The 16,940-nt window shown below is 40.9% G+C and overlaps 1 protein-coding gene across 1 annotated transcript in view; it reads left to right on the top strand.

The window, feature by feature from the left end:
* The window catches only part of LOC134358432 (wings apart-like protein homolog), a 188,622-nt gene that overhangs the window by 66,261 nt on the left and 105,421 nt on the right, over positions 1-16,940 (top strand). Inside the window, exon 3 of the mRNA XM_063070655.1 lies at positions 9,562-10,620. Coding sequence (XP_062926725.1) covers positions 9,562-10,620 — 1,059 coding nt within the window. The remainder of the gene's footprint in view (positions 1-9,561; positions 10,621-16,940) is intronic.

Genomic DNA, 16,940 nt, shown 5'->3' with positions numbered 1-16,940 from the left:
CTGGTCCATTTTGTTTGTTATTTTTTGTGTGCGAGAAGATGGATGGGAGGGTTGGTGGTGGACAATGTGCCTGGTCCTTTCATTCTGTTTTTTGCGGGGAGTTGGGATTTGGGGGTTGATGATAATGCTGCCTTTCTTTTCTTTCTTGGTTTCATGACTACCTGGAGAATTGAAGAATTTCTGAGTTGTATGCTTTGATAATAAACAAACCCTTTGAAATGAGAACAGGTAAGACCATGGATATACTGTTCAGATATTTATGTGGGGAAGCTGACAGAATTTTTATCCAAGCTCTCTTCAGTCATAGTGGTTGGGAGCAAGTTCAAACTTCATTCACTTCTCTAGCTGAATTGAACTCCCTTCTGCATCATTATCGAGACCTTTACTGTAGGTGTATTCAAACTGTGATCTATGGAATATATATAGTTCCTCAAGATGTGCTTATATGTTGTTTTGACCACTTTACAGTTTTCGAGCCCATGGATGGAAATGCCCTTCTGTTGGGAAAGTGCTAATGCGAGATGCTAATTATAACACTTTTCAGAGAGGATTTGGGGAGAATAGATTGAGTGGCTTTTGTTGGGTAAATCCAGCTGCCATCTAAGTATTGTTTAAAGGCCAGCTGGTTAGAATTTAGGACCAATATCGTGAAGAAGAAAGATGGGGGTCCCATGGTTTGGAAATTCTCAATCACAAGTTGTTGCAAATTTAGTTTAAAATAAGGAAAGAGGTGCGTATATGTAAGGCTTAGGAAGTTGAAAGTGGACTGACCCCTTAAGGAATATAAAGGAAGCAGGAGAAGACTTGGGGAATCTGGGAGGGCTGAATTGGGCCATGAAATATCCTTGGTAGATAGGATTGAGAAAATTCCCAGGGTATTTTAAACACATTTCAAAACAAGAGGGGAAGCTAGGGTAGGATCTAAGAAAGGGAAAGGACTGAATTTATGCCTGGGGCCTGAACAAGTGTATAAGGTAATAAACAAGTACTTTACATCAGGATGTACCCTGTAGCAGTACATCAATGATAGTGAGATCAGGAAAGGATATGTTGACATTCTGGAATATTTAGGAGGAAGTATTGGTTCTCCTGAAGAGCATGAAGGTTGACAAGTCCCTTGGTCCTCTCAAAATCTATTATTGAGAGGAACAAGAGAGGAGCTTATTACAGCTTTGACAGAGATTTTTGTACCCTCTTTCACCACAACTGAGATCCCAGAGGATGGCAGAATGGTCAGTGTTCCTCTAAGAAGAGCATTGAGGATGAATCAGGAAGTTAGTCTAGTGAACCTTGCATCAGTAGGGAAATTATTGGGAAAGATTCTTAGAGATAGAATCGACTTGTATATGGATAAGCTGGTCTGCATGACTTTGTATGGGGAAAGCTCTTTATGAACTTAAGTTTTTTGAAGTGACAAAGATAATTGAGTGTTTGGCATGGATGTTAAAAACTTCAGTCAAGCATTTGATAAAGTCCCTCATGATGGACTAATCCAGAAGGTTAAGGCACATGGCATCTATGGTGACTTCATGGATTGAAAGTTGGGTTTATCTATAAAAGACATTTAGTGTTGGAGAGGGTTTATACTGTCTGGAGGTCTGTGACCAATGGTGTTACACAGCAATCATTACTTGTACTTCTGTTTGCGTTATGTTTAGATGACTTAGTTAAAAATGTAGGTTGGCTGATTAGTAAGCATGTAGGTGATGCAAAAATTGGCAGAGTTGCAGGCAATAAGAAAGGTTGTTAAGAAATTCATCAGAATATGGGCAGAGAAATGGCAGATGCAGTTTAATCTAGGGGAGTGTGAGGTTTTGCACGGGCAGGGGTTATATAGAAGAAGAAAATATATCTGCCGAAGGGTTTTGTCCCGAAATGTTGACTGTACTCTTTTCCTAGATGCTGCCTGGCCTGCTGAGTTCCTGCAGCATTTTGTGTGTGTTGCTCGGATTTCCAGCGTCTGCAGATTTTCTCTTGTTAGTAAATGTCAAGACCATTGGGAATATTGATGGTGAGATGAGTAAGAGCTGGAAAGTTGATTGGCAAAAGGGATACAGAGTTGGAGAAGGGGGAGGATCATGGGACGGGAGGCCTAGGGAGAAAGAAAGGGGGAGGGGAGCCCAGAGGAAGATGGAGAACAGGCAAGGATGATTGTGAGAGGGACAGAGAGAAGAAAAAAAGGGGGGAAATAAATAAGGGATGGGGTAAGAAGGGGCATTAATGGAAGTTAGAGAAATCAATGTTCATGCCATCGTGCCCCTCCTCCCCTTCTTACCCTATCCCTTATTTATTTATTATTCCCCCCTTTTTTCTCTTTTTTTTCTCTTTCTCTCTCACACAATCACTCCTTGCCTGCTCTCCATCTTCCTCTGGGCTCTTCTCCCCCTTTCTTTCTCCCTAGGCCTCCCATCCCATGATCCTCCCCCTTCTCCAGCTCTGTATCCTTTTTGCCAATCAACTTTCCAGCTCTTAGCTTCTTCCCTCCCCCTCCTGTCTTCTCTTATGATTTCTGATCACCTCCTCCCCCTCCCAGTTTCAAATCTCTTACTATCTCTTCTTTCAGCTAGTCCTGACGAAGGGTCTCGGCCTGAAACGTCGACTGTACCTCTTCCTAGAGATGCTACCTGGCCTGCTGCATTCCACCAGCATTTTGTATGTGTTGCTTGAATTTCCAGCATTTGCAGATTTTCTCATGTTTGAGCTCTTCTTGTGCTGCATTTTGGTGTTTCACATTCTAACCCTGCTCCCTCTTCTCTTCCACTTGCCCTGCCTAAGCAATTACAGCTGTATGGGATGCCTGCAAGTTACTGGAAACATTGATCTAAACTTGGATCGCGAAGTCCGCAACTTGCATTTCTTGTCCACAAAGGATCCTGAAATATCCCTTGACCATATTTTTGCCAGTTATTGATTATGTTCTCCATTAAAGTTATCATTTGACCCTGAACTAAGTATAGCATGCAGGAAAATCAGTTGTATCATGATCTGCTGTCTTTTTACACCAATTTGTTTTAAATCCCAATTTGATCTTCAGCTGGCAGGTGTTATCAAATGAGCATGGGACATAAACCAGGGCCACTCCGTGATTGAAAATGCATGTACATTAAGTTTGTTATGGGTGTTCTGCATTTGTGTTTGTGTCCTGAACCTTTGATATATTGTTTGTATAATTTGCAGCTTTTCCTCACAAGCAGACTCCTTATCCATCAAGTCGAGAGAGTTGGGGATTTAGTGTGATGTTCAGCTGGGTGTTGAGTCAAAGGAAGTGAGTGCATGGGGGCAAACAAAACAAAATGCTGGAGGGACCTGACATGTTGGCCAGTATCTATGGAAATAAACAGGCAGGAGTCTAGTTCACTGACTCTTAAATTTTGAGTCCTTAAACTGGACTTTGTCCAAGGCTAAATACAGGTCCAGAATTCTCAATATTCCGTAATTCCAAATGGGGTCTGACTGATGCCTTATAAAGCCTCAGCAGGACCTCCTTGCTTTTATGTTCTAGTCTTCTGAAAATTCGTGCACTTGTCTTCCTTGCTACTGATTTAAACTGCAAGTTTACTTTGAGGAGAATCCTGAACTGGTACGTTCTGAGTCCCTTTTGCACCCCCAGTATCTGAATTCTCTTCTATTTAGAGATATTCTACCTTTTTATTCTTCCAACCAATGTGCATAACCCCACATTTTCCTACTCTATTCCATTTGCCATTTCTTTGCCCATTCTCTTAACCTGTCCAAGTCTCTCTGCAGACTTCTTCCTTCTGTCACATTGCCTGTCCCATCCACCCATCTTGGTATTGTCTGGAAGCATAGCTACAATGCCATTTGTTCCTAGTTTAGTTAAATGTTGCAAACAGCAAAGTAGCCTGGGATACAGGTTGTAATGAGAGAACCTGAGGCAGTTTCAACTGAGTTGGTGAAATTTTGAAATTATTTTGTTGAAGGGTTTTGCAGAGTATAATAAGGAGGAATCTATTTCCTCTAGGAGTTTGTGGTGGTGGGTGGTAATCAAAGTCAGACCGGAGTAAGACAGTCAGGAGAAAATTCTCAGTGAGAATGATTATTTTAAATTGGGTGATATCTTAACACAACCATGAACTGTTGTAACCAACTTTGAAGTTCTCTTTGCTGTTGGGTCGAGCTTGCAGGAATCTAATGGAGCAATAATGCAAGTCCACATAGAATGTTGCGTAACTTGAATGGGAACTTGCTGAGCATCCTGCTGTCCTTGATTTATAGTTGGGAGAGACACAGATGTAAGAGAGGATTCATATTGCTCCATTTTATCTTGTGCACGTAATGCATTACAGCTACATTGTAGGTGAATGTTTATACCTGTAGATGGACTGTTGATCAAAGAGACTATTTGTGTGGCACCAAACTGTTTAAGTTCTGCAACACGGCACCAGTTCAAAAAAAACTGGTGTTCTTTACACGGCTGATTTGTCTTGTAAATGGTGGAAATACTTAGGTAGAGAAGAGTCTATTTAGTTGTAGTTTCTATTAGATTTCATTGCTAACATCGTGAAGAGATGATTACGCTAGTTGGAAATCTTCACGGTCTGATTGTGTGGTAAGCATGTAAACTTGGTTTGTATCAGCCATGGTTTTTCATACATTTTTCCAGTGCTAATGGACTGCTTAATAATTAGTAACTTTTGAAATGGAACTGTACCCTTCAAATTGCCCATTGTTTGCTACAGGTAATGTCCACTCCACCTTGTAACATATTAGGTATTTATTTCAAGCCACAATCTATGCAGAGCTATATCTGTGATATTAACTCTGGGTTATTTTAACAGAGGCTGAATCACCTCATCTTCTCACTGTTATCCTTCAGTCCTAATTTTAGGTAGATCAGAGGGCAGTGGTGTTACTGTAATTGTTTTCCCCTCATAAAGCAAATAACAAAGTGATTAAAAAATCTAAACAAAAATAGAAAATGCTGAAAATACTGACCAGGCCAGGTTGCATTTGTAGGAAGAAAATCCCAATGATTCATCCTGCCCTGCTGACATTTTTTTTAAGCTTTTTTTGTTCTTGTAACTATCCTCTCCTCTCTGGATCTTTATTTTGAAGACCCCAGAATGATTGAGAAATGTTCTGTTAACTTGCATTTCTCAAGTCTTCCAGGTGAGGCGACTCTTCACCTGCGAGTCTGTTGGGGTCATATACTGTGTCCGGTGCTCCTGGTGTGGCCTCCTGTATATCAGTGAGACCCGACATAGATTGGGAGACCACTCCGCTGATCACCTGTGCTCCGTCCCCCAGAAAAAGCGGTATCTCCAGTGGTCATCCATTTTAATTCCACTTCCCGTTCCCATTCGGATATGTCTATCCATGGTCGCCTCTACTGTCACGATGAGGCCATGCTCAGGTTGGAGGAATAACATCTTGTATCCCATCTGGATAGCCTCCAACCCGATGGCATGAAGATCGATTTATCAAACTTCCAGTAATACTCTTTCTCTCCCCCCCCCCCCACAATTCCCCATCCCCTTTTCCCTTTCTCACCTTGACTCCTTGCCTGCCCATCTCCCTCTGGTTCTCTTTCCGCCTCCCCCTTTCTTCCATGGCCTTCTGTCCTCTCCTATTTGTATTTGATTCCCCCTTCTCCAGCCCTGTATCTCTTTTACCAAATAACTTCCCAGCTCTTTACTTCACCCCTCCCCGTCCTGATTTCACCTATCATCTTGTCTTTCTTAGTCCCCTCCCCCACCTTTAAATCTACTCATCTTTTTTCCATTAGTCCTGCTGAAGGGTCTTGGCTCAAAATGTCAACTGTACTCTTTTCCATCGAAGTTGCCTGGCCTGCTGAGTTCTTTCAGCACTTTTTGTGTTTTCCTTGGATTTCCAGCATCTCAGATTTTCTCTTGTTTTTTTAAGTAATGTAATAACATTCTACCTTACTTGTATCTTTCCTAAACTATAGCTTTAAATTACTCTTTTAAAAATGCCAATCTCCATTACATCTTGAATAAATAGACCTGCTGTAGTGAAATTGGGATTGCATTCAAAACTGAAGCTACATGGCAAAATTTCAGAATACTTAAATAGTGGAAGCAATTCGATTGATCTTGATCATCAAGGAACTTATCAGCAAATCATTTGGGTGAATAACCAAAAACAAAAGTTAACATAACTTGAGAGTAAGGAGCACAAGTAAATCATATGGTCCCTTGGATCTGCTCCACTGCTGAATAAGACCATAGCTAATCTGATTTTAGCTTTGTTCCAGTTTTCTGCTGGTTCTCCATTACACTTCACTGTGCACCAAAGTAATGTATCTGCCTCAGTGCTTGTATTTTTTTTAAATTGTGAGCATCTTTGGGGCCATCTAAGAAAAAATGCACTGACATTGGAGAGAGTGAATTCTGATAATGATTCTGGGAATGAAAGGGTAAATTCGTGAGTGTTTGGTTCTGGGCCTGTACTCACTGGAGATTAGAGAATGGTGGGCGAGAATCTCTTGAAACCTATTGAGTATTGAAAGGCCTATATAGAGTGGATTAGAGAGGTTGTTTCCTATAGTGGGGCAGTCTAGGACCAGAGGTTGATAGGCTCTTGATTAGTCAGGGCATGAAAGGTTACAGGGAGAAAGGAGAGTGGGCTTGAGAGGGATAATAACTCAGCCATGATGGGAAGGCAGAACAGACTGGACGGGGCAAATGGCTTCATTCTGTTGATATGTCCTCTGGTCTTGTGAATATATTCATGGTTTCTGCTTGCACAGCGCATAACTTTCTGGATTGGAATATTCCGTGGATTCAGAGTGTTCAGAAAAGAAATTCCTCCTCATCTTAGTCTGAAATGGATGACCTGTATTCTTGATTTTTGGCCTTTATAAACTCTTTTCCTTCCCTCCCCCACCGCTCCTCTAAACTTCACATTATTTGTTTGTCTCGTGTTTTTAATGTAGTCTAAGACTCTGAAGAGTTTCACACAAAGCACAAATAGCATAGCTCAGCCGAAGTAGATCTTAAGCAGTCTCTTCAAGAGAAGAAAACCCCAACCCCAACCCTTTTTTCCCTCCACATAAACTTTGCATGAGCAAATTTTACTCAACATGTTTAAATTGTTGGTAATGAGGTATAACTTCAAGCCCATTGCACAGATTTCACCTGTGCTAATTAGGACTCATCATATATAGGTTTGGTGAAGATACTATTCCTCCATTAGTAGGCTGTGGGTTTGCCTTGCTCAGGATGTGAGCACCTACAGTATTGTGTGGGTATATGGCTTCTAGAAGAGTGATGTTCATGGGGTGCTGCATTGTTGATACAAAATAGAGTTTTCATCTGTCTTCTCCAGTGCCCTGCCATTTTATTCAACAAAGACTCCAGTCATTCCCATTCTCCCAATATTACTTTTGGTTTCTTTGGAATGTCACGGGGTCAAGATAGTTGCTATATGATTGTAACCTTTTCCCCATATTTTTTAATCCATTCGCCCAGATTTAAAAATTGCTAGTTTAACTTCCGTTAGTAGAACCTGTTGGAGACTTGTGGGTAAGTACAGATATTGAAAGTAGTTTTCTTTTTGATATCCTTATAATGGCCATTGGTTGAGCATTTGTAGTACTCCCACATGAATAAAGCTGTGAGTACAAATGTGAATAACCTTGTAAGTTAAATATTGTTCAGTCGGTTTTGACTTGTAGCACTTTGTGTTCTGATTTTGATTGCTCTTGCGGCCTTGTGAATCAGTGACAGTATATCTACAGTGTAATCTTGAAGGGTTTACTATGAAGACCACTAAGAAATGTTTACTCACAGATTGCAAATCATTAGTCCATCAGAGGGCAAAACAGTAATTCAAGAATTCAAGGCTGAATTAAAGAATTTTAAACTTTAAAATTCTGGGGATATGATCAAATGAAGTTTAAGCCATCGGGAATTAAACATGATTTTGTTGAGTACCGAAGTTGCCTTCAGGATTTGTAGAATGACCTACTGGTGTATTGTATGTCCTAATGAAAAGGTTCAACCAATTTTATTCATGTTGGTACCACTGACAGACATTTCAGTGCTGAAAATACTAAAAGAAAAAAAGATGCTGGAGCCACTCCCTGATGAGACAGCATCTGTGGAGATTTGATGATTTTAGTCAGATTTTCTAATGAAGGTTACTAGCCTGAGACATGACAACTCTGTCTTTATAAGTGGTGGACGACCTACTGAAGATATCTGGCAGTTTGATTTTTATTCCTCTCTTGGCTGAAAATATGCCCAGTGTGATGGCTGCACTTTTAATCCTTGATACAAACTAATTAGATTTGGAACTATATTTTCTCAACTGTGTCATCGTTGCTAATAATCCTTTTGATATTTGCTTCCTTCATCTTTTTTGAAACTTTCCCTTTCCTTCCTGAATACCCAGTAATAAGTTCCATCCCTTCTCGGGGCTGATCTCTTATTCTTGCCAGTTTGTTATTGCCCCATGTGATCATTTGGTGCCACAACTCTCAGACATTATTACAGAGAATTTCTGTGCATTCACTTCTTGCTCATCGCAGATGGCTTTATATTTCTGCTGAGTGATTTTGAAGCATTATTACAGTAATGTTGAAGTTCTAGCTTGCAAAGGGGAAAATGGAGATGAAATGTTTTCATCAAGCGATTAAACCTAAGCAGATCATTTGCATTGTGTATAAATGTTTTTGATGGCTAGCTGAAATTTTACCAGTTCATTAATATGTTTGATATTTTAACAAAGAATGCTAAATTTATGTAGGGCATTAACCTAAATACTTTGGCATGCAAGCCGACATTTGTCAACAGCTGAGTTTGAAAATTGTGCTCACAGACAAGCAGTTTGATGTTTTGCAGAAGAATGAAAAGCAGGAAGGAGTAGCAACCTGGTGGTAACTTCATTCCAACTCCTTGACTCCATTGGGAATGGAGTTTGTAAATTGAGCAAAGAGCTATAAAATGTACTACAGAGAATGCCTAATAAATCTATCCCCATTAGAACAAATTATCTTTGCTGAAAACTTCAGACCATGATTAAGTAGATTATCTTCACTGGATGCAGTTATTGTCACTGGTCAAACCATTTAAATTTTCTCAAAATGTCTGTTAGAGAGATACAGGCTCCATATCTGAACAAAATATGTCCGAATGTCCACTCTGAATGTTATTGTTGCATTTTGGATTGTTAAACTGGACACTATCTTGCAGGCTCCTTGCTGAAGAATTTTTTCTTACAGCCTTGTGTACTGAAAATCAGTTAGCTGGTTACTCATCTGTATTACCCAAGTAATTGGATTTGAAAAATAATCATGTTGGGTTTGAGAACTCTAGATTGATGAGACCTTTAGTGTGGATGGAAGACCAAATGGTTATTTTCCCCTCAATCGTGTGGTGTGCACTTGTGTTGACCTTCCACACATTGGCATGGGAGCTCATTGTAGAGTACCACTGGACGTGCTGCTCCACCTGATAGTTCAAAAGATAAAGTTGAGTGAGGGGTAATTTGAAATTACAATTTAATTTCAGCTGTAGCTGAGAGAGGAAGTGGGATATAAGCTGCAAGATGTTAACTGAAATCTGTTTCATTCTGCAGGGGGCAAGCACCAAGATCCATTGAGAGAAGGAATTGAGAAAAATAGTTTTCCCAAGATCAAGAATGCAACTGAAAATGAAAAGAAATCTGAAGAGCCCAGCACAAGACAGGCTGGTATTAAAGCTGATGAATCACCTTTGGATAGTTGGGATGAGATCATGAAGAGCTCAGGGTCACCCTCTGAACTGCATCAGAGGACAGAATTCCAGCCATGGGTTGGTGGACTTGGCCGGATGCTTGGTGTCAAAAACGAGGCCTCTGATGGAAGGCAAGGCAAGCGTGGAGATATTTTCTTACACCCTGATAGGCCTCTGGAACTTAAAGGTAACCAAGGAATTTTTGAGCGGGCAGAATATTCCAGTTTCAAGGATGAGGAGATAGAGAATGACTCCCAGCCTCTCAGGTCAAACTGCAGGACGTACTGTCGTTCAAATAAAGGTAAATCAGGAAGTGCTGGCACAACAAATTTTGATAAAATAATTGATGGCACTGGGAAATCTGCTCAGGCTGACCTGATGGCCAAGGACAGCTTAAAACTAGACACCAAAACTTCAGGGACAACAGGCAAGCCATCTACAGCTCGGACTGCAAGAGACACTATTACCTTGCCCTCGTCTTATCTATCACCTTGCAATGTCACGCTTCAGGATACCACAGACAGGAGCATGGATGAATTTACTACCAGTCCAGCTGACCTGGGAGAAGCAGGCCGCTTAAGGAAAAAAAATGATGCTGCGGCGGGTAAGACTGCTGTCAGATTTCGGCCGACCCAGTCCAAATCCAAAAAGGACGCAAAGCTGGAGTTCTTTGGTTTCGATGAGCAGGAGGGAGAGGAAGGTGCCTTCCAATCAACTGGTGGTGCAGCCAACTATAAAATCAAGTACTTTGGTTTTGATGATCTGAGTGAAAGCTCTGATGAGGATGATGACTCTGAATCGGAAGGCAGGCACCGGAAAAAATCTTCAGTCAGAATGGGTGATATTGGGGATCTTCTGTCAAACTCTGAGTCATCAGACTCTCAAGGAAGCCAGTCGCAGTCTCAGCACAGCACAAGTACAGGTGGGTGAGCACTTTCAAAAGGTGACAGTATGGTTCTGCTTGCTGCAAGGTAGCTCAATTTAGTGTGGTTTTGATGTCTGGGAAGACCCAGAAAAATTAGACATGGAGGCAGCAATTTAACACCTTCATCTTTTCCACTATTTGGTTGAAATTGGATTAGTGCTAATGTGTAGTTTAAAATTTATTAAAAAATGGAGAATGCAAATATAGTAAAATACAGCTACTACAAGATTTCACCGCTAGCTGCATCTTCTCTCCACCCTTTTTCCACCTTTTGCAGGAACCACCCATTCCGTAGCTCACTTGTTCACTCATCCATACCAAAGACCTCCCTGCCTCCTGGCACTTTCCCCTCCCATTGAAGGTGTTGTGGTACTTGTTCTTGTATCACATGTCCTGCAACTATACAGAAACCTAAGCAGCTGTTCCAGAAGGTTCATGTACACCTTGTTTACTGCACGTTGTGCTCCTGAAATGGCCTTCACTACATTGGCAAGGGAAGTGCAGACTAAGCAACAAATTAGCAGAGAGCACTTGTATCCTGTTCGCAGTGGTCATCACAAGCTTACCACTGTGCGCTATTTCATTTTCCATTCACTGCAAGGTGAGGGTTAACAGGAACTAGAGCTACAGCTCCTTTTTCGGCCTGGGTAGTCTACAGCCCAATGACTATGAACATTAATTTTCCAATTTCAAGTAACCCACACCTCCAGTGTTTTTCTCCTCCAGTCTCTCTCTTCCCCACCTCCACCCTTGGGGACTGAAGATATCCCTCTCTTATACCCCACTCTCTAGCCCCATCACCCTTTTTTGTACTACCCGTATATTTGACCACTGATTCCCATCCCCATTTCAATTTGGAACTGCCTCCCCTTCATTTCTTCTCTATTGGTTCATGTTATCACTTTCCTTATCAGATTCCTGTTTATCACTCTCCTAGCTATCTCTATCTTTACCTTCACCCTTGCCCATCTACCTAGCTCCATCTGCCTTTGTCTGCGTTTACTTATTCCACCTGCCTCTTTCTGCCAACTTCACCCCTCCCCTTCTGCCTGGCTCAATCCTTCATTCTTCACCTCCTCACCTCCTCACCTCCTCCCCCCTCCCATTTCTACTGGCTTTCTCCCCTCTCCACTCTTAGTTCTGATGTGAGTTTTCAATTCAAAACATCAAATTATTTCCTTCTATGTTTCCTATTCAGCCGGCTGAGTTCTCCCAGCAGATTGTTGCTTCAGATTCCCGCATCTGCAGTCTCTTATGTCTATAATAAAAACTTGAAACTTGACTTTCATGGACTCAAATTTTCCAAATTATTATGTTGCTTCTATCGATAAGCCATGCTGAAGAGTAGTTTAACAAATTTTACAGTGAGTTTAAAGGGAGTGGGAAATTGAACCCTGGTGAGTTTCAGTTTGTACAGACTAGCTGAAAAATATATACACTCCGTACCCCAAATCCAGCCACATTCCCATTTCCAGCCTGTACTTTGGATTTCCATTGTTCCTGACCCTGTCTCTGGCCCATATTCTGGATTGCCAGATCCAGGACTAATGTGTGAGCTAGATGCTGAACTGTCAAGTTCTACAGACAGTTGCCTTTCAGATTAGCAGAGCTTTGGTGAATTCAAAATGCTGTTGCAATAATTGCTTGACAAATGTTCATTATAGGGAAATTAGAGCAGTACAAAGCACAAAGGAAAATAATTAGCCTAGTTGCTGTAAAGTTTGCCTCATGTGAAATTGTATCCATGAAACTAATTAGTACTGAAATTATAGTCAAATAGTAAGTTTTTTTTTGCTTGTGATGTCACACTGTAAACTTTTACAATATTTTGATCCATCCAGCAACATGTGCATCTGAAACCAGCTGTTGTGTGACATTGAAAAAACATATTTGGGCTCCAAAGCTGCTTCAAAAATTCTTAACCTAAGTCTGCTGAGTAATTTTAAAATTAACCTTGATTAACTGTGTAATTAAGAAGTTATCTGCAGTTTGAATTGCACTGTTAGACAAAAATTGTGCATTGTTGGTGGAATGGTGGTTCAGGAAGGGGAGCTGCTGTCTCAACAGTGGATTTGGTCTTGGTCTTAGGGTGCTAGGTTGGTAGTTTAATTGGTCATGGTAGATTGCCCCTATTGTTTTGGTGAATGATCTTTTGTTTGGGGTTGTTGAGAATTTAATGTGAATGGGTGGTTGATGGTTTGCAGAGTTGAGGTGGACCAAAGGTTTTAATTTAGTATAATACGCTTTCATGACTTATTCTAATACTATGATAATAAGGTATGCTTGAGATTTTGGTAGAGCAGATTTTCTGAGTAATTCAATGTTATTTCCACGATTATCACAATATACTTTCAATTTTTTTGTTTAGCTGTAATTAGAAATTTTCCAGTGAACCAAGCAAAAGTGCATGAGTCGTGGTTCAAGTGAGCGAGTAGCCAAACGGTTGGGATTTCTGAGCAGCTATAAAGCAGATTGAGTTGTACTGTACCAGTGTATTTGGTTCTTAGGAGAAAACTTTGTCTTGATGAGCTCCAAAGATTATGTTTAACTCCCACATCTGGCTTGCTCACTACCTAAGGCCTCAATTTGATCCCATATCGCCTGCACCCCCAGTATTCTTCTGCTGTTTGGCAACTCCACTCTCCCTTATCCACCACTATTCCTTGGATGTGTTTATCAGTCCTTGCACAATAGATTAGTAGGATTTTTAAAACAGTGACCCAGAGAGAAAAGTATGTTTGCTTGCCCTTGTACTTCCAAGTGCTGATCACATGAAGGAAGAAGAGTGGTAATGAGGGGTGGGGAAGTGTGAGTGATGGGATAAGCAAGGGAGAAATGGAATAGAACATATTGGAGGAGGGAGCGATTGGGGTTGGAGCAAGCAAAGCAGTCCAAATAAGTTTATGCCTCTCCCTTTTGCAAATTTGCACAATCTCTCAGACTAAGCATGTTAATCATATAAATTTGCCTGGTTTATGTCTGTTACGTCTCCCTGTTGTTCATTTTCCAATTATTCTGAGTAACTGTAAATTCCACCTTTGGCCAAAGGTAATGTAGGCTCTCAAGCTGTGCAAGCATATTTGGTACAGAGAAGAGTTCAGACTGATGAAATCCAACCACTTCCAAACATTTGGAGCATTGTTCAAAAAAACACTCAGGACATTTAATGCATCAAATGGCCAAACTGGGTAAATTCTCTCTTTTAATGTGCCCATAGAATCTTTTAAACACTTCAATTTATTTCATCTAAAAGGACCTTTTATACAGGATTAATTTTAATAAAGCTGCAGTGTAAAACGTTATTGAATAAAATTTGCTCAGTAAATGGATGTATAATCATATTCATTCACTGTTGTGAAAGCATACACAAATTGCAGTGTCAATGAGGCCTTAATTTGCATTTGTGAACGTCATCAAATTGCTCATGCTTGTTGTACTGTCAATGAGCAAGACGAGTGATTAACAAAGTACGGCTGCTGAACATGTCAGTATGCTCAGCTACTGGACCCCATGGGGAGTTTGGTGTTGTGAAACCCTGTAATACCATGATTCTGAATCACAGCTTGGATCCTCCTGATACAAAACTGATGATCTCCCAATGACATTTTAGTGTAAAGATTGAGGAGGCAAGGTAAGTTAATTTTGAAAAAAATTAGAGGTTTTAAAAACTATATTGAATAGTGTTTTCCCAACTTGCCAAGTTTTGTTCAATATGTATGGCTAAAGGGGTTTTTGAAATCGGCCTGTTAATTGCACTTTGAGACTGACACTCAACTGCAACTGAGATCATGTGCCATTGGAGTGTAAAAAGTCAACAAGATAAGGTGTGCGTGGTATAACAGCGAGTAAAGCTGATGCATCATAGCTCCAGTGATTATGGGCTCCATCTGTGGAGTTTGGGCATTCTCCCTGTTCCTGCAGGTTTTCCCCCAGCTGCTCTAATTTCCTTTCATGTACCAAGTCCTGTTTCAGTATTGATTGGCCACTCTATACCTATTGTAGGTGGGTAGCAAGAAGTTGCGTGCGAGGGTATTGGGCATGTCTGAAAGAATAGGGAAAATGGGTATGGGGAATGGACTTGAGATTCAGAGCCAGCGTAGGCCAAGCAGGCCTATGATGTAGAACCCTAAAATAAATAGGCAAGAGTATTGCAAGGCTCTGATGTGAGCTAGCAAGATCTGTTGAGTTTAATTTTCAGCAAATCATGTCAGTTATGACTTGGAATTCTTAAGTGTGGTAGACATGGGTGCTTGGCATAAAGAACACAAGTGGTTTAAAAAAATTGATTCCATTTACAATTGACCCTGATTGACTTCAGTGAATTGATTCAAGGTAGGACTTATAGTATTTTTCAAGAAGATGCAGTGGTACTTTATATTTGCTTATCCACAAGGAACATCTTTCATGGTTTGGCACTTAAGACTTCTCAAAATGTAGAACTTCAGGTTATGGAGTCATAGTCAGCATTATACAACATGGGAGCAGGGCCCTTCAGCCCATCTCATCCATGCCAACCAAGAGGCTTCCGGAACTCGTTGCATCTGCTTTCATTCTTCCAGTGTTCTTCTGAACTTTTCTCATTCGTGAACCCGTCCAAATATCTTTTAAACTGTATAACTGTACCTGCCTGTATCACTTCCCTTAGCAGTTCATTTTGTATACCTACTGTCCTCTAACTTGTCCCTCAGGCCCTCTTTACATCTTTCCCCCTCACCTTAAACTAATTTGCTCTAGTTGTAGATTCCTCTACCTTGGGGAAAATGACTGACTCTACATCTTATCTATGCACCTCATGATTATATAAAATTCTATAAGGTCACCTGCCACTACCATCGGAATCAGGTTTAATATCACTGGCATATGTTGTGAAGTGTGTTTTGCAGCAATAGTACAATGTAATACATAATTAATAAAACCTATAAATTACAATAAGAAAATATATTAAAATTAAGTTAAGTAGTCCAAGAAGAGTAGGAAAAAAAAATAGCGAGGTTGTGTACATGGGTTCATTGTTCATTCAGAAATCCAAAGTCAGAGGGGAAGAAGCTGTTCCTAAAACATTGAGTGTGTGTCTTCAGGCTCCTGTGGCACCATCTTGATGGTAGCAATGAGAAGGAGGCACGTCCTGGGTGATGGGAGTCCATAATGATGATGCAGCCTTTGTTTGAAGCGTCACCTTTTGAAGATATCTTCAGTGCTTGGGAGGCTAATGCACATGATGGACTAGCTGAGTTTGCAGCTTTTTCTGATCTGATGCAGTGGCCCCTCCATACCAGATGGTGATTTGACTTCTTCCAAGCCAATCTTATATCAGATTGGCTGCTCACCCTGGAGCCCATGTGATCTCACCTTCTGGACCAGCCTGCCATGTTGGACCATGTCAGTAGCTTCACTAAAGTTGTTACAAATGCCTGCTGCCCTGCCGTCAATCCTAATAAATCGTTTGTTTCTTCAAAAAACATTCAAATTTGTGGGATACTATTCCCTACATAAAACCATGCTGAGACTCTAATCGGTCCTTGCCTTTTCAAATGCAAATGGTTCTATCTCTCACAATCCCCTCTGGTAACTTAAACAGCTCTGATTTCAAGCTAACCAGCCTGTAGTTCCCTGGTTTGTCCTTGCAACTCTTAAGTAAAAGCACAGTACTTGTCAATGTTCAGTCTTCAGGTACATTGATGGCTATGAGAAAATGCAAAATTCTCTGTCAGAGCTATAGAAATTTTTCGTCTTGCTTCCCATAATATCATGGGGTAGATTTGATCTGGAGACTGTCCACATGTGCCTCTAGAATGCCAGCACCATCAGCTTTGTTTTGGGCGTGCTGTATCTGCGCTCACTCCATCTTCCAGCCTCCTTACAGTGATAGTTCCTTTTGTTCTTGCGTATCACCCCCATGAGCCTCCGCGTCCAACATATCACTCGCCACAACTTCCGCCATCTCCAAAGGGATCCTACCACCAAACATATTTACCCCCCCCCCCCCGCCACACACACACTCTGCAGGGATTGCTACCTCCATGATTCCCTTGTCCTTTCATCCTTCCCCACTAATCTCAGTATTGACGCTTATCCTTGCAACCGTTCACCTGGTATTTCCAACTACCTTCTAGCTAATCTTCTTTTCCAGTCCCGAAGAAGGGTCTCAGCCTAAAACATCGACTTCGGTTCATTTCCATAGATGAACATCTTCCATAGTTCCTCCAGCACTTTGTGTGTGTTGCTTAGGATTTCCAACATCTGCAGAATTTTTCACTTATCTGTGGATATGTTTCAAAGCATCTTGTTTTCTTTCCTGAATTCCTGAGTTTCCAAGA

This window comes from Mobula hypostoma, chromosome 18 (assembly GCF_963921235.1).
Source record: "Mobula hypostoma chromosome 18, sMobHyp1.1, whole genome shotgun sequence".
Lineage (NCBI taxonomy): Eukaryota > Metazoa > Chordata > Chondrichthyes > Myliobatiformes > Myliobatidae > Mobula > Mobula hypostoma.
Note: the sequence above shows the minus strand (reverse complement) of the source record. Positions and strands in the feature narration are given on the sequence as shown.